The sequence below is a fragment of the Agelaius tricolor genome, unplaced genomic scaffold (genome assembly GCF_023055355.1).
Source record: "Agelaius tricolor isolate 1412-34295 unplaced genomic scaffold, bAgeTri1.0.p SCAF_10, whole genome shotgun sequence".
Lineage (NCBI taxonomy): Eukaryota > Metazoa > Chordata > Aves > Passeriformes > Icteridae > Agelaius > Agelaius tricolor.
The window spans coordinates 26,180,523-26,199,418 of record NW_027269270.1 but is presented as its reverse complement, the minus strand read 5'-3'; the positions used below and the strand labels follow the sequence as shown (position 1 = coordinate 26,199,418).

The 18,896-nt window shown below is 43.9% G+C and overlaps 1 protein-coding gene across 14 annotated transcripts in view; it reads right to left on the bottom strand.

The window, feature by feature from the left end:
* The window catches only part of KALRN (kalirin RhoGEF kinase), a 465,290-nt gene that overhangs the window by 298,948 nt on the left and 147,446 nt on the right, over nt 1–18,896 (bottom strand). For all 14 annotated transcript variants that reach the window (XM_071435302.1, XM_071435301.1, XM_071435303.1 and 11 more), the window contains 2 exons: nt 13,307–13,381; nt 2,918–3,032 (listed from right to left, as the gene is read on the bottom strand). In XM_071435302.1, the coding sequence (XP_071291403.1) occupies nt 2,918–3,032; nt 13,307–13,381 (190 nt within the window). The remainder of the gene's footprint in view (nt 1–2,917; nt 3,033–13,306; nt 13,382–18,896) is intronic.

Here is an 18,896-nt window from a genome sequence, read left to right as displayed (position 1 = left end):
ATCAATGTGGAGAGCAATCTGTCTCACTCAGAAACCAATGCACCAGGAATAAAGAAAGAATTACCATCCTGGTGTCAATATGATAAATTACAGTATCTTTTTCCTAAAGAATTTCTACTTTTTCAGCTAGCACAGAAAACTCTTTGCCTTTTAGCACTCAACATTCAAGTAGTTTCTTCTGACATCCTGTTCAGAGTTTCTGCTAATGAAATTGTTTATTTTGGTGGATGGCTGATGTAGTTAATAGCTACAGCACTCATCTTGGAATAAACATGAACTGAGAGCCAGTGATAGGAATTCCAACTGTTCCTTCCATATATTTGTTTCCAAAACATAAATAAGTTTGAAAGCTCTGCTGCTTGCCCTTGTTGAAGTGAACAAAATGTTTAGGGAAAATGAGTTTTCAGTGTTTCCTTACACCACACAGGTTATACAATCCCACGTGCCAAACCCATGAAGTTTGTGGTCACATTTCCCTCCTAGAGCAGCAAGTTCACAGCTGTTGCACCAGACAAAACAGGACTAGGAAGAACTGGGAGAAATAGCCTCCTGATCTGCCATACCCTCTCCATAACATTTATATCAATGCCAGAGGCTTGTCTATACAGCAACAAAAGGATTTAAGAAAAAAAATTGCGTGTCTTATACTGCTAATGGGAATCCATTTTCCTCATATCTAGCCTAATCTTTACTGCTTTGGTGTTACACATTTGTTTGTCTTTGCCCTACAAGCCCTCTCTTTTGCAGCATCACAACATGCTTGCATGTGCTTTTCACTCTCTAGACTGAGCAACCTCTACCCTTTTAATCCTTCCTTGACAGGCCACATTTTCAAGACCTCTGATCACTCTTGCTTTCTGTTCCACACCTCTCGATGTGCAATCATCCCAAGAAGGAGACAGTGCTCCAGGTTAATACCTCCAGAGGTCCAATCTGCAAGGACCCTTGGGAAGCCAGTGAAAGTGCTCCAGGCATAGCCAGTCCCTCACTGCTGGGCACATTTTCATGACAAGAGATTGCACAGAGGAAAGGATGTTCTCTGGTGTAACTAGAGAGACACCCACCAAAGGCTTCACACACCAGGACAGAACAAGGCTTTGTAGTGACCACCAGGAGGAGAATGGTTTTTAGTGTTTCTAGGGACACAGGCAGCCAGGTCTTGTATTGGTTCCTTCACGTAGCTCTGACCCCAGGTTCTGCATCATCACAGAAAAATCACTGCTGCACTGATAGAGTGAGGCAACTAAAAGCAGCATCAAAGACTGAGCTAATTGATTCAGTTGTGTGACAGTGGGGAACACAAAGGATGCATCTTTCTATTACTGCCACCTCCATGAGGGAAGAGCAATTAACAGAAAAGGTTGACACGTTAGAAGGTCATTTTTGCTCCGCAATTGCTTGGAACCCAGAGCAATGTCATCTCTCCATACTTGCAACCATGCAAAAAATGTTAAGATGTAGGGCACCACTTTCATTACTGCAGCAGCTGAGGGGGAAATGCTAAGCTCTGGGACACACACTCCCAGGGAGTGACCTACTGCTCCCCCAGCCCCACAGCATGTCTGTAATCTCTCACACAACATGGGTGAAAATGGAGCTGGCTAGAAGATGAAATGAGAGGAGGTGGGGAGAAAAGCAAACAGACTCACTTATTAGTAAAACCTTGGTGACCAAAAGTTCAACAGAGCAAAAAGTGCATCACCAGAGGACTTATGATGTCCAGGAAACAAGCACTGGCAGATCTGGTGCACATGGCTGCATTTGCTACTCACTCTGCGTCCAAATGATTAAGCCTCCTTAGCCCTCTTCCATACCAAACACAACCCTTGTCCTCTGCACATTGCATGTTTAAGGAACAGAGTGCATTTCCAAGACCCTTACCTCCTGACCTCCAGATGCAGCCAACCCCTCTGCCCTTCATGTCTTAACTTCACACTCTTTGCCAAAACATCAACATTGTAAATAGCTCATGCTCCAGGGGTTTAAAAGAGAAGGAGCTCCTGGGTGGCACAGGATTTCCTGCAACCTTGTTCCTGCAACCCTGAGCATTCCTTCTCAGTCCCTCACCTGCCCTGGGGTAACACTCACCTCAAAAGCTGAGGGTTTTGGGCAAGGATATTTGACAAGCTTAAAAATAGGAAAAGCAAGCTGGATGAGGGCATATGTAGGCTCACTCTCTGAGACTAGATCAGAAACACCTCTCTGGGCACTGAGCCCTATAAATGATCTCCCAAGGCTTGAAAAAATAAATATGCTCTGGCAACACACCTTTCCTCCAGTATCCCTGGGAAAAGGATGGGGACTTGCTTGTTGGAAGAGAGCCACGGAGACTAATGCAGGGAAAGGTGGTGGTTTACATTCAGAACAATTTGAAATGCCTTTCTTTGAAAGCTCCCTCTTTGGTCCACCCATGTTCCCTCCCCAGCCTGGAGAAATCTCCAGAAAGTACTGGAGCAGGAAGATCTGCCTTCTTGTACAGGCATTCTCTCCTCCCCAGTAACTACAGCCCCCTACCCCAGCTCTCCCAAACCTCCCACAAGGTATTAAAAAGCAACAACAGACAGCAGGCTCTCTCCAGCTTGCTATATTTAACTGCAGACCTCTAAGCATTCCTGCCTTTGCACTCCTTTAAAAGAGTTGCACAGAAACATGGAGAATGAGAGCTGCTCCTTGAGGCTGTGAGGAGCCTGAAGCCCAGGTTTGCTCCACTGCCTCCATGCTGGGGGCTCCTGCATTGCCTCGTGTGCCACAAAAACCACCGGAGTGCACACAGGAGGAGGAAGGGAACACTTTTGTTCCTCGGCCCCAAGAACTCAAGGTACTAAATGTTAATACTTGGAAATCAGCAACTGCCAAGAACAAGTTCCCCACCCACCCATCCACCCTAAGCTTTGAAGTGTTTTCTTTCTAGCTTTACCTTGGCACGCTGGCCAAATAAGTCACAAGTTTACGAAGGTCTTCCTGCCTTATTCTGTCATGATTGCTGCGGGCTGGGAAGGTCAAGACCGGACCACCTCGTTTATCACGGCCACCTGTGGAAAATAAAGGATTGTTAGAAAATCAGACAGGAAGCACACATCAAAAAAACTACGTGCACTGAATTGATAAATATAAATTACAGCACATTTAAGAGTGTGCACACCCGTTGTAGATTTCAGACTTGCCTAATTGAGGAAGACAAGCTTGCATTTACCAGGAAAATTGCTACTAGCACTTCTTTCACCTAATCCCATCAAATCTAATTTATCTGCCACTCCAAGCAGGAGATGCTAGTGAAATCCTACTGTGGGGATAGTTTTAAACTGGTCAGCACCAAGAAAGTGAAAGCATTTTTCACTGTTGCTGAGTCTGTTGCACTGTTCATTCCAAGATAGTGTACTACATCCTGCCAGTTTGAAGCGATGTATCCCAGTAATGTTTATGCAGCACAATGTTCTAATCTATAAGGTACTTCATTTGAATTAAAATTTTGATAAGAAGTTCATGTCTTCTAAGCTTTTCATTTATAAACTGTTGCTGGCAATCAGAATATTTGTTGGGGGGGAGGGGGGCTTGTGCGTTCCTGTAGCTTTCCTGTCTCAAAAAATCACTTATTTTAAACTGTCAGTGTCTGGCCCTTTGTCTTTTACAACAATTATTTAAAGGATTAGCCTTAAAATAATAACTCTACCCTGAACTGTACAACCACAAACACAGGGGCAAATATAATCTATTCTGCAGCACCTTATTTTACCTTATTTTATTCTCTCCTGTAAACAAAGTTTAAGAAGAGTGAAACTGAAATCTAATACCTCATTCAATGTTTAGTTCTTTCTTTACATATTATCTCAGGATTTCTTCCAGGAATTGTGTTGTTTGATACATGTTTGCACTGTTATCTAGGGAAAAGTTACAGCTAAACTACACCTCATAAAGCTAGTACAGAACTGCAAGGACCTCACAAACAAGCTGCAAAAATGCACATGAGTTTGCATTTCTCAATGGAAAGAATAATCCCTTTAACAGAAATATCACTTCTGAGAAAGGAAACTCATGTGCTTTCTGAGCTAATTTACTTGGCCAACAAGAAGAAAAAGCTACACAAGGACATGAACATCTCTGGCACTGATCCACACTGTGATCTCTCATTAAGAACTCGGGACACCTGCAGTCTGTGCTACTGGCACATTCCTGTTACTATATATACTTTTACTTAAAATATAGATAATTTTTAATTGCTAAGATCTGTCTAAAGAGTTTTCTACAGCACTGCTGCCTGTACAAGACAGAGTCTCTTACACAAACTTCATCTATACAAATAGAGATGCCACTGGCACCCATGGTTTTCAGAGGATGCAGTGCACCTGAAGGGTTACATCGTGCAAGTCTCCAATGGAGCCAGGTTGTGTCTGATTTGTCCAGAGATACAAATGGAGAGGCAAACAACAGATGTCATCTTTATTTTGAGCCCTCATGCAGACAGGGGTACATATGGAGTACAAAAACTGTCCTGCCTAATCTCCACCAAAATCTCTGTCCTTTCTTCCTTTCTATTTGCCTTTGGCTTTACACCATGAAAATGAGGAATGTCCACTGGAATTCAGTGTCACCTTGGCAGATCCATGCCTCTGCCACATAGCATGAAAGTGGGGACATAATGTAAAAAAGGATTCTATTTACAAGGAAATAAACTCTTCTAAATGTTCGGACCTTTATGAAAAAAAGCTTCCTCATTTTAAGTACATTTTCCCTTTGTTGAGATTGTTTCACACACCACATCAATGCCAAACCATTATATCATGCATGATATATGTCCAACAGAAAAGCAAGCCAGCCTATAGAATGGCAAGCAATACAAGCAACTAAAGCTGGAGGGAAATTCTTTTTCAACACAAGAGGCTTTTCAAGGTTTTGAAATATTTCCCATCATATCTAGATGTAACCAAGGTTTTCAAAAGCTTCCAGATATTTGCTGAAGCAGAGACCTCAACTTGAACTGTGTCCCAGAAGAACACACTACCCGCTACTCATTCAGGCTCCCTCTCCTTCATTCACAATCACTTAAATATTTGTACAATGTGGAAAAGCACTAAGATTTGAGATCAGAAGACATCCAAGCCTACATTTATAATCCTCTCTGAGGATATGAAACACCTGGAAAGGGCCATGAGCTTCCCACAGCCCAGCAGCACTAATCACTCAGATGCTGCTCATTCACCTTGGCTTCGTAAACCAAAAATTGTGTTTCTGGTCAGGGACTCCTTTAACACCTACCATTCCACCAAAGTGAGCTCTACAAAATAAATAAATAGAAACCTGTGCAAATTCTGGTAGGCTGAAAACATTAAGTCAGAAAATTCTTGATCCTTTCAGTAACAGCAACCCAATGATTTCAGCTACAGAAAAAAAAAACAGGATCTAGAACATTCCTGTCCTGTCTTTGCTTCAGGATAAAAACTATGTCTCAACAGTTCATCTAAACTGTCCTCAGGGGAGCAGGATAAATAAGGCTCAGGCACAGGGTCAGAAGTTACCAGGACAGGCCAGAGAAAATGGGTTAATTCTCATTGGAGGAGGAAGGTTACACGCTGACCCAGTTGGACGTTTCTGGATGATGGAAGGATAAATAAGCACCCAGACTGATTCCTTCTAGTCTTACAGCACACAGAAACAAGGAGACTTGGGTAAAATATCAAGACATGCTAAGTTTAGAAACAAATGTTTCTCATTTGTGATAAAAGTGCAGCTCTAGGCTTTGAGCAATAGAGTGAAGTTATTACAAATACATCATACATATTAGAATCCCTCAATTGCTTCCTTCAAGTCCATGCAATCCTAGTTACTGAGAAATCACTAATTTTTATGAATGCCTACATAATTTACAATATTACCATGAGCCTGTATAAAGAAACATCAGATTTCTTCTAAAACAAACCATTAAACACTAATTAAACACTGTATGTTTAATTCACCATTAGACTTACAGAGTTCAGTAACTGTGGTTTACTCTCTTAAATACTGAGCAGAGGTTTTGTTACATTTTGTAACTCAAAATCTCTGCTTTTCTAGGAATACTGAAGGGGATATTGCCACCATCGAACATGCCTACATAAGGATGCTCATCTCCTCTAATGGAGCTTGCTAAGAAGTAGCAACACACAATAAAAAAGAAGAAAACCTTCTGGCATTGCCTCTGCAGAGAGGCTGTCTATACCATTCATTTTCTTTATTATTATCTTTTTACTGAAGGGAATATTAAAGTACTAAGAGGGGAAGAAGTTCAGCCCAGATACCACAGTGAGTCACTTGAAGAACCAGGAGAAGAAATGAGGTTTTTCACACTTGATCCACTGTGTTGGAGCTTCACAGTGCTTGAGATTCTGCTTGTTACTAATCCACTCAGGGAGCCAAATCCTGCCCCAAGTCAGCCATGATCTCCACACCAATTGTACATGCACAGTCTTCAGAGAGCTACTCAGCACATTGTTTAAAAATACAATAAAAACTAGAAGGAAGCCAGGAGTCTCAATTGCTCTAATCAATAAGTCCCATCTCCTGCCTCCCCCTGGACTTGAAGAACAGTGATGAAATAATCAAACATGTCATTAGGCTTGCTAATTACAGTTATTAAATGCTAAAACAAACAGCTGATAATTTCTTACTGTTTTTCAAGTTGGGTTTTCATGAGCTTTGCTCTGATTTAGAGAGGCAAACAGATGGTCTGGTTATTAGTGCTCTGGAAAAAAAGAGTTAGAAAAACACATGCTCTTCAGGGCACAGAGTACACTGAGAACAAATATTTAGCCATATATGCCTTGCATTTCTCCTACAAAATCCTTTGTTGATGGCCTTTCCTGTCAGTGGCTTCTTTGCCAGTTCTTCCCATTTCCCCTTCTTCTATCCAATAAGAACCCATGGCTAAATTCAGAGTTTATTCCCAGAAGTAAGATCACATAATTCTTGCTCCACAAATCATCCAGGGGACATTGCAGTGATGGCACACAGCATTGTGATGCATACCACATTAAAAGAAAACCTTAAAGAAAGCTCAGAAAACCTGCATGCAGGCAGGCAGCACAGTCAGTGGCCTTCTGATGACCACTTTGCCAGTCAAGCCTGCAACCAAGAGGAAAGAGATTCCAGTGACAGGATCCCTGTTCTGGCAGCTGCCTGAACACTTCTTAGTGGTGGCCCCAAATATTTCTGCCTATAGTGGCCCCTACTGCCCACAGGTAAGCCAAGAAATTGGCCATCCCAAAGTGTTAGTGATGTGAATCCTGCGTATAGGCTTTACCAACCTCAAAAATCTCTGTGTCCTGAGCCACAGCCATCTCTGTTAATACACAATAAACTGAAATTCCAGCTATGTGTAGTCCTGTCAAGGACAGGAAATTATTAGTTTCCGTTAATGCAGACTTGTATACAGCAGATAATGATTTTATCAAGCTCTGTTTTCAAGCTGCATCTCTCCAGTTCTATCAGCCTTTCCACCACAATCCTTACCTGCCTGCAGAGATCCACATTTAAGGGTTTCAAACCCTCTGCTTCCTTTCACAGACTCTTCATAAGCATGAATTCACAAGGATTAGCCAGAGACACAAGCAAATGTCCACACATGTAAAGGTTCCCAAGAACCTTGTCTAACATCCTGCAGCACAGCAGCAACAGAAACAGGAGCAGCACACGGTGTCTCTGGCCCCTGTTCAGATGTCTACTGCAGTTCAAGTGAATGCATCACTTCATCTGACCCTGCAGATCATAAGCTGATCAATCTTGATGCTGTAGACTCTGCTGAGACCATAAGTGAGTTTCCAGAGGAGCTGAAATAATCCTCATCAGGTATTTCAGTCCAAAATATGGTGAAAAAATGAATTATAATGAAGAGAGCCAGGAGACAGACGGAGCTCAGTTGATGTCAGGCGCTTCAATACAGTGATAAACAATACACTCTGGATTTCTAAATCTAATTGACAGACTTCCTAGGAAAGGAAAGTATCAAGGAATTGGTATCCAGAGTCTTAAAATAACATTCCTTTCTCTGTCATAGCTGAGCTCTGTGAGTCTGCCTGCTACTGGACTTACTGTGAGCACACTTCTGTACTAAAACTCCTGCAACTTCAAGACAGACTAATTTGTTGCAAGGGTCATACACAGGATTAGCTGTGCACCCACCCTCCAGTTCAGTTGGTTTCAATCAGGTGATTCTAGTACAAGTGATGGAAATTTCAGCTCCCACAACAAGGCAATTAACACAGCTGTAGTGCAATCACCAAGGCCTGATCACCCACAGTGCTGCTCTTTGCAGCATCCATGTCTCAGAGTCAATTCCCCAAATCAAATTCTAATGGTAAACTTTCATGACATTACATTTAGGGTTAATGACTCCAAAAACAAGGCTAATTGTTCTTACCAGAAGATCTCCTGGCAGAGCAAGTCAAACACTCTAGATGGGATGCCCAGAGCAGCCACTGAGTGATCCTTTTCCTATCAAGTAGATTTGTCCTGCAACCACCTAAAGCCACTGCATGGATTTGAAGAGACAACCTGTTGTGTCCTGTAATTCAATTTCACTGCTTTATGCAAGGATTTTGGGGTACTTCTTTAATTTTAAATGTATACTGGCCAATAAGCCACAGCACATGGCAATGCCAGTCACTGCTGATAGTGGTACAGACACTCCAAACCCACACCCCAGGGCACAGGGCTGGAAACTGTACAGAACAAGGAGAAAGAAAGAGGACAGATTCACCCTGATAACACACTCTTTCTCTTCCTCATTTGAGACAAGAGTGGAGAAATAGTCAAGGAATGCCATGTTTTTCTAATAGCAGATTTCTCTTTTTTGAACTCCGTTGGTTTCAAACTACACCAGGGAATGGCATAAAAAGAAAGATATTTTTCTGTAACAAAATATAGAAGAACTGTTGATGTTTCATTTGAAATTTCCATTCCAGAGGAAAAGGAGAATGGAAACTTTTCTTTTAAATCAAAACTTTTTGCGTAAATACAAAATGTTTACATCACTCAAAAATTAGATATTTCGGTTAATTTTATTCCCAAACCAATACAAATTCCAGTGTCCACAAACCAGCATTTGTGACCTCCTGAAACCAGGATGTGAACTCTTTCAGCTCCCAGAGACACTTCAACACATTTCAACCCTTTTTCTGAAGGCTGAAGAAAAGAAAAAACTGAAGAAAAAGAAAAACCATGTACCTCGACATGTAGTATCTCTGGCACTAGGTGACCTGTGGTGTCCTTGGGAAGGCCAGTGTCCTCTTCTCTGAGCTTTCCTCTTTCATTAATGCTGCTGGCCTCAATTTGGTGGAATCTAATTGTAAAGCTGTCCTTTCTTTAGATCTATTTACAGTGAAATTCCTTCTCTGAAAGACCTTTCAGGAAATCTCTGCTTTTCCTTAAGGCTCTCAGTCATGTTCAGAGGTTGCTGTTACCCAGATAATGAGCCTTCACCCGAGATGTGGGGCTGGGGACAGTGGGCTACCAAAGGATGGAGATGGCTGAGCTGTTAGTGCATCCACTTCTCCCTGCTCTGCGCCCTTTTGGTGCCCAAAGCACACAGGAAACCCTCCTGCTTTGCAGACACAAGCTGGGAGCTCTGCTTGTCACAGCTGCAGCAGCTCACCAGCTTATTACACCCTTCTGCTGCTGATTGCTCTGTGCTCAACCACGCTCTCAGAAACCTGGCCAGCCTCCTCCTTTGTACTCCTGCCTCGGCAGATGAGCAGACAGTACCTGGGTGACAGCAAGAGCCCACGCGCCACCGCTCTGCCGAGCCCTCCAGGGAGCGGAAACACCGGGAAGGATCCTGAGAAACTCTCCTGGGTGGGATGTAGGGAAATGCTTTCAGCAAGACCCATGACATCAGTCAACTACCAAGCTTTTTATAGCCTAAGTGCATGAAAATTTCCATGCATGGGAAGGTAACATGGTAACAAATTCCCTTCTCTTTCCCGAAAGTTCATACACTTTGTTCCATACTGCCTTGATCAATAGAAAATCTACTATAAATATAATCAAGCAGCTGAACAACGCCCCAATTTACACCACCCTTCTAAAACAGAGTCTGTTTCCCAAGAAAGACTATAAGCCCAGTTTCCAAAATATTTCCCCACCTCTCACTGAAAAAAGCACCTAAAATAATCTACAACCTGTTTTATTTCTTCTCCTCAGTATTCATCTCCCTCTTAGAATACAAAAATCAGTCTCTGGCTTGTAACTCACTCCCTAATGGCTCCCAAAACCATTCCATTGCTGGAAGCAACACACTGAACCACCCAGGGAAAGCCAAGAGTTTTTGAGTTTAGACAACAAGCAGGTGGCCAAAGCCTCCCCCCTGCCAGCCCCCTGCTTAATCTGCTTCCAGGAGGTCAGCAATGGAAGCAATCAGCCATGGCTGGGATGTGCCTCACCCACAACTGCTCAGTCCATTGCTCTGCATAGGAGCTATGGAATGGGATTTTCAGGTATTCTTTAGACACACATGTGAACTTTGTTCAGGTTCAGTCTAGCTCATAGATGAGATCACTGGAAGAAACCAAGAACCAGTTCCAGGAAAAAGTCTTGATATTATCCACCACCCCTCAACTTTCCTGCGGCGCAGGGATGCAGATGCAGAGCCCTGCGCCTGCTGCTGGCTCAGCTGAGAGGAAGTGCCAGGCACAGAGCCCCAGACAGCACTTAGGCTGGATGAATCCATGCCCAGACAGATCTGTATGTCAACTCTGAAATTAAGAGCACTTGTGAGAGCCTGAGTGCTCCTCTGAGATGACACGGCTGTGCAGGCAGGTCCTGTTGTGCCTGCTCTGGAGCAGGCAGCAGCTGCTCTGCCTTGCCTGCCTGTTCTGCCCTTCTGCAGGGTCCAGGTGTGGAGCATCCACCACACTGGAACACAAAGCAAAGCATAGCCCTTGCCTGAAGGGTCTTGTGTGTTTTCTGCAAGTTTCCTGTTGAATCACAGACAAACAAGCTGGTGAGCCACAGCTGATGAGAAAAGCAATAAACTCCGTAACTGACATGTTCAGCTGAGAGTTTTTGTGTGTGCTGATAAATTCTGCTGGTGTAAGGAGAATCCCCTTGACAATTTTACTGTACTGTTATCATTAAAATTAACTGTAGTATTAAACTATGAAGAAGATTCAATAAAACTCTCCTGTTCTTCAAGGAAGCATGATTAAAACACAGTGTGCTCCCAGACTCTGTGCTAACTACAGAACTCTTTTTTTTTGTTGTTGATCTTGGAAAAATCCAGGTATTTGATTTTTCTTTTTTGTCAAAATTTTTCTTCTGTGCTCAAAGAATACTCTAGGAAATTATTCCATTTTAATTAAAAAGAACCTAACCATCAGCTGAAATGTTAAAATAATTTCCTTAATCTGCTTTATTACAACAGTCCAGGGGAACATTGGGCAGTACTTACACTGTGGGCTGGAAGGGGATGCTGGGGCTATTGCAGTGAACACCAGCAACTCAAAGTGTTCTGCAGTAAAGGGAATTGCTGCCCATAGTCATTGCATTTGGAGACCATGAAGAGGAGGTGTAAATCCTAGGACCTCTAGCTGTGTCAGGAACAGCACATTTTGAGCAGATCTAAGTCTGGAGGCTGGTGAGTCTATATGGAGCAAGCTGTACCCTGCCTGCAGCGGATCATGGTGTGAAAGCCTGGGGGATTGTGCTGGCACTGCTTATTTAACACCCCCCTCCGCAAGGCAGCCTTGGCACAGGACAGTGTCTAACGAGCTGATGATTTGATGCGAGACCCTCTGGCTCAGAGCTGAGCACAGGCACCATCAGTGGAAGGGGCTACATAAACAATCCAGACAGGTTGTCATTAATAAATATTCCATGAATTACCAAATGATCTTGCAAGCATTTCCATGCAAAGCAACAGCAGGAGCCAAGAACTAAATTGCAGTACAGTCCCTGCATAAATTCCTCCCCTCCACTTCCCCAGAGCACCCAGTTCAGCTTTTGTGTCTCAAACAAGTGTGCAGGTATGCTGTGTTTTTATGACTATGCTCCCTTCTTTGGGGCAGTGAAAGCTAGCCATGTAAAGCATTTCAGGATATTCAGAATGAGATGCAGTGCAAGATAAAGTGCTCCTGCATGTGAGTACTGTTGGCATAGTCTTGGGTTTTCACAAAAGACTTTTGGTGTTTCAGAAGCTTCCTTCAAACTCCTGGATTTTGATGTAATTGATGAAAGTTTAGTCAGCATTTATAGATCCTCAAATTGTTTCCCCAAGTCACAGCTGGACTTGTGATCTGCAGGCTATTTATTAACTGTTAAAATATGGGAAGACATCTCACAGCAGGTATCAGTAGAGGGGAAAGCTTTTCTTGCCTGGATGACACATCCATGACACAGCACATTGATGAACCCCATCCTTATGGGACTGGGGGCTCAACTCCTGCTGAGAGAGCCAGGGAGGAAGAGTCCAGGCACCAAACAGCCTTGCTGCAACCTCCTCCCTTCTGCAGTCAGCATTACTGTGGAGACAAAGGAAACAAAAAAGCAGACTACAAACAAGAGGAGCTGGCTATTCTTGATAGAGGTTTTCTCATTGCAAGCATGGTTTGTAATCATCAGAAACGCTGCCACTGGAAATACCCTGGGTTTATGCTGCCAATTTGAGTGACTTCACGCAAGATTCTGATTGCTTCAGACTTTCTCTTCCCCCTCTCACTGACAAGTTGTAATTCACACCAGAAGCAATATCATCCAAGCTATTCTCAAAGCCTCTTCCATATTGTCTAGTCCTCATCCACCCCCAGATCCTTGAGATTTGTCTTCTGAATGAAGGCTGTAAATCTTTGCACAGAATGATAGGAGAAGTTTGAGCATCTGAGTTATTATGTAAATGCAGCATCAATGGTACTTTTAACTGCAAGCTGATTGGGACTGTAAATGGAACACCAGTGATTTATAGGCCTGAGTGCTTCCTACATACAGGAATTGAATGCTATTCACTGACCTTGAACCAAAGGCAGGATCCCTGAATTGTCCTTCATGCTGAGACAACCCACATCTGGGCTGGAGCTAAGCAGCTGCCTTGCATCCTACCTGTGCTGCTCATTTACCCTTGCCTCAGAATATGAAGAAAATGAACGTGGACCAGTTTCCCATGCTCTGAGTATTATTGGATAGTCCTGGTCCATATACAGCCCCTTTCTTAGCAGAAGAGCTAATTTAGGTACTACTAAGTTTAAACATGTAACCAGTCCCTCGAGATTCTGCAGCATCATAAGGACCAGGATGTGGCAGACAGTGGTCACAATGGTCTGGAGGGATCAAGGAAAGATGTGCTCACCTGACACAAAGGCCACTTTCTCCTTCAGTATTGGAAGGACATCAGCAGCTTTTAAACCATCATTTCGAAAAGAACCTGAAAAACAGAAAAACAGGAAAGTCACATTAAAAGAGAGCATGTTCTTGCTCCCAGCTTCAGGGACACACCATGTTTCTCAAAATCAGACTGCAGAAAGGCTATAAACTACATAAAAGCACAAAGAGACCCAAATGACTGCTGAACAAAAAACATTAACATCAATAGAGATATGTTTGTTTAAAAAATTAAATACAGAGAATCAGCTCATTGCTCTATCCCTCAGAAGTTCTGAAAGGTTAATAAATTTTCTGTCACAGCATACATTGCAGTTAAGACAGCCACAATACACAGGGTATCATCACGCAGCTTCAGAAGGCTTTAACCCCTACAGAGTAATACCAAACAACTTCAAGCATAGGCCCTTCTTGTTCTTTAGCCCAACCTTTTACACCCCTCATGTTGATGCACTGCACCTGTGTGCCCTCTGTTCCCTTTGGTGGTTGGTCAGTGCCCCTTGGGCACTCCATGGGTGTCAGTGCTGCTCACCTGCTTCTCAAAGCTGTACCCACTGGGGATGAGGCTTGGCCACAGCCTCACTCCCAATGACCACAAACTGTGCACCTACAATTTCCGACCAAGTAACCAGATTAATCCCTGCTGCCTTTTTCACAATACTATCACTTGGGAGATCCCCATCTTGCAGAGCAAGCCAGGAGCCTTCTTCCTTCACTGTTCTGAACATAGCCAGGCAAAATTGCAGGGAACATTATAGCATATACACATCCATTTACATTATAGCATATACACATCAGCCTTTGAGGCAGATTTGCACAGGGGCTGGCCTAAAGAGAGCTTTTCCCCTTTGCCCCTTTCTGCTGTGCACAGCACAGCTGGGATGCAGCGGCTCGAGGTGGGACCACACTCAGAGGGAGGACTCGCTCCTTACGAGTGGTTTGAAACCCCAGCACATTCTCAGAGAATTCATGCTGTTTGATTACACATGAAGCATATCTGCACAGGCCATTTGCTTTCCCTGAAGTGCCTAATTACTTCATGTATCCTAAATATTCACCCAAGAAATCATAGTCTTTTACTCTCTTGGGAACAGAACTGCCCACAGTTTCAGGCTCCAGCAGCATCACTCTGCTCTGCAAAAGAACCAGCAGTAAGGGATCATCCCAGAGCAAGCCAGACACTGCCATTCCCAGAAAAGGTGGGTTTGAAGGACACCTCTGCAGTTCCCCTGAAAAATAACTCATCCATCACTGGGTAGTGAATAATAGCCATCATGACAAGTGATCTTCCATATGGCCTTAGATTTGTTCCAGCTCACCAAAGAATATAACACATTTGAAACCCTGTATTTTCACTTTCTGCCTTTCACAGGCAGGCAGTAACCACCGTTCTTCTGAGATGGTGCCAGGGTAAGAAAGTCTTCTCACTAAGCAGTTTTCTAGAATCAGGGTAACATTGCTGCAGCCATCACACCCTCCTTGCTGAACACAGCAGATGGTACCTGACCACTTGGGTGTGAAAGTGGGACTGGGGATAAAAGCTCCCCCTTTACATTGTCATCTTTTGCTGCCAACATGCAGCCTGCAAAGGCAAAGTAGTTCAATCCATGGAGACATTTGGAACAGACAGGAAGAAGACCAAAACATCCATTTTCAGCTAATCTACAAGTGTTAAGTATTATTATGGTTGAGTTACTGGTTTTTGCCAGTCACAGTCAGATTGTGCAACAAGGCTGTCTTGTACATGTAAATATGTCCCTCCCTGGTGACCAAAGGCTACAGATACCTCTCTGTGTCCCCACTTGCTCTCAGGTGTCACCTCTGTGACACTCAGCCCCAGGAGATGTGAAAGCTCACCAGCTAAGCCTTAAGCTAGTGAAAACTAGCACTCAAAGGAGTGAGGTAATTCAATGCAAGGCCAAGACCAACGTAACTGAAATTTGAACAGGCACTGCAGCAGAGTCCCAGAGGATGCCTAAAGTGTGCATTGTGTCAATAAAGTGTTTTGGGACCTGGGAAATGAGTCCTGATTACTGAATTCTTTCTGTGTTCAAGTAAACAGGACTTTGTGCACTCTGTGTTAAATATATGAGACTTGGCTATTAACTTATCCTCTTAACAAGAATAACCCCACAGATCCCAGGCTATGGCTACTTCTCACATCAAAGGTAGGAAGTGCTCAGCCACAGGCATCGTTTGGAATTTAAGAAGCTTTGTATATAAGCATCTCATCCAACCATGAAGCAAATGGGAACAGCCAATGTGTGAGACACAGCACAAGGGTTTGAAGACACTCAAGTGGAATATGGGGCCAAATTTATCCAGCTGCAAGATCTGCAGTGTCAGTGCAAGTTGAGTTTTCCCCAGTATTCGTTAAATTTGTCAGGAAAATGGCAAAGTCAATTCTTAGGCACCCAACTGTGCAGCAGATAGCCTACAACTGAAATCTTTGTGAGCATTGCTAAAAAAAGCCAGTGGGCGTATGTAAAGCACACCATAAGGACTTCTTAGCAAGAACCCACTATACTGAGGGCTGAAGACCAGTTTCAGACACTCTCCTGCAAGGAAGGACTGCATTTCACAGAGGAAATACATGGAGACCAGGAGAAAAAGGTATGACTTTAAAAGATGGTCATCTCCTGAGCTGTAGCAGGGCAGGCTGCAGGCAAGGGGCTCTCTGATAACAGCCCTGATGTCCTGACTGGACACAGGAGAGGCAAGGAAAGGTTTGAGTGGGCACAGTGCTGCAGCAGGTACCTTCCCCTTTCTCAGTATTGCCCAGGACAGGTCAGACACACTCCAAAGTGAATGATGAATGAATTGAAAAACTGTGAGCCTGTCCTGCAACCAGGAATAAACAATAAGTCCCAAGAGTTGCAAAACTTCCCTCGGGATGAAGAAGGAAGCTCTGAAAGGCAGATCAATGCCTAAAGCAATGCACAGTACTTAACCAAGTGGCACCTCATGACCCACAGATGCAGCCATGGCCAGTGCTTCAGAGGTTGCTCCAGTTCCTGACAAAATTCCTGCATTGGAGGCTACCTTTCAGAGCATGCAGTCAGGTTTCCAGCAAGAGCTGGGGCAAGGTATGCATAAATGGGAAAACCAATGGCTCTAATAAAGACTCCAAAAGCAACAGCCAATCTGTCTCCAGGAGGGGCCAGCATAGCAATGATGCATTCCCCAGTTCATAAGTTATTATAAGCATATCCCTAATGATGCTCATTTTCATCCTCTTCCCCAGCTGTTTCTAATACATTTGTTTTGTTTGTTTGCGTGCTGGATCCAAGGCCATGTCTGCAGAGCACCATCTCATTTTGCTGCAGAGTCCCATGCACACAAAGGCTTTGTAGCCTGCCCTACACCTCTCTGCTGCTTCTCTCAGACAGCCCCTCTGCAGCAGATGGACACAGACTGATAGAGGGATGAAGGAAGGGCAGGCTGAGCCATCCTGCCATTGGCCATGCATTGTTTTGCTGGTTCAACATCCTCATAAATGTGGCACTACACAACAGAGCCCCTCTGCCTTCTACCTGCATGGTCTGCCAAGACACTCAAGCACTGCAATCACCTCTTTACCAAAAGAGAGGCACAGAGAGCATGGTGCTGTGACCCAGTCACCCTGCAGCCTCTCACATCTTCATCACATCCTGGCTTAGTGTGCTATCCATGGAGCAGGGACACTATGACTGGCCACAAACTTTTATTATTCCAGTGACCCAAGAAGAAAGCACACCATACCAGCCTGAGCAGCTGACAGCATTACACGTTCTTGGAAGCACTAAAGAATTAAGAGTGGATCCTCAGTATGGCTGATTCACATCTCAGGGCAGAGCAGCATCGCACGTGCACAGAACATCTCCTAGCAGGGATTCCCTGGGTGGCAGAAGCAGCTCACAGTTTTAGATGAGATGCTGTAATGAGAAGCCAGATGGGTGAGCTGAGAAGCTTAGAGCATGCTTCCACAGTAAATGCAGCAATCTTGAAATTGAGAAAATTTGTTTTTCCCTTGCACAAATGCCCCAACTGGCCTGGAGAGCTCGCTGCCGAAGGAGAGGGAGGTCAGCAGCTCCAGGGGCTTCCTGAACAGGTTGGAGATCAGCAAACAACAAACATCTCCAGAGAACTGTAAAGATTAATAAAATAAGCAAGAGTTTTGGAAAGAATGTAAGCCTACAGACTTTGAAGTGAAAGCCAAGCTCTAACTCTTGGAGTGAAAAATAAATTATCCCCAGAGAGAGCCCTGTGAGCTTTAGCATTTCTTTCTCAAAGCAGAGTGCAGGGTCTCTGCTGGAGACACCGTCTTGGGCTAGATGGATCAATGGTCTGCTCCAGAGTGGCTTTTCCTAGAAAAGCTTCAGTTCTAATCTGAAAAATGCAGCTCTTGGCTTCAAATAAAGATCAGCTGCTGGAAATATGGAAATACTTTCTATACTTAAAAAAAGTATGCGTAGGCAAGAAGAAGGCCTCCTGTCAGAGCACTGCATGGGGCTTAATCACTTGGCTCCTGATGCCTTCAGCAAGAGTTGTTCATCCCAAGTCCCATGCAATGTTTCAGGAAAGGCAGCCCACATTCTCATAGTTCTCAGAACAGATTTGACTATTTAAAAACTTTGGCATAAAGTTTCTTCAACCAAACAAAACTGAACTCCTTGGGCTAAACCCATCCCTCAAGGAACTCCACTGGAGTCCAGGATGCAACAGTAGGATTAATCTGGTCCATATTTCTTCTTCCCCCAGCAAAGGCCTCTCTTGTATTTCTATACCCCCACACCCCAGTTTTTGGGGCATTTATCTCCCAGGTTTATCATAGCCTATTGCCTTCCTACCTTTTTGTTTCCCCACCCCCCTCCAAGTCTCAGTGGAATTTATTTGTCTTTGCAGTACTGTAGTGTCTTGGCTTTCTACAACACACAAACAGAAGGGACGTCTGATGTGAGCAGAGAGAAGCAGAACAAAGGAGACTTTAGTATTCCCATTGTAGCCTTTGCAAACTGAGACACAGAGAGATTGACTTGTCCAGTGTCAGACAGAAAGTTTGTGCAGAGCTGAACCCTCATTTCCCCAATGCTTTTCTCATACAAACATCCCTTTGTTTTCCAGCAGAATATAATCCTCCTTTTTCTTCTCTTTACACTTCTGGTTTCCTCCTCCTGCCCTTCTCTCTCCATTATTCTTTCCTTCTGCATTTGTGCCTCAAATATTTACTTTGTGTGTGTGCTAAACCCCCTTTAACCCTTTCCTCCCCTTCCTGCAGGCTATTGTCTGTCCCTTCAGGGCTGTGAGCCTTCCCAGTTTGATTTCTCTGCTTTTTCACAAGCCATACCAAGGGGCTTAGGGAGGCTGCTGGGGCCTTTGCCTCTGGGATTTTGCTGGCTGAGACTCATTGGTTCAAAGGCAGAGAGGCCACAGCACGGCACAAGCATTTGGTTGAATAGAAGCAACACGTGCTCTGGACTAGTATTTTAGCACCATCTGGCAGAGATAAATGAGGCTGGACACTCTACATCTGCCAATCCCTCCTCTCTGGACAACAGCCTGATCCTTGATGCAAAGAA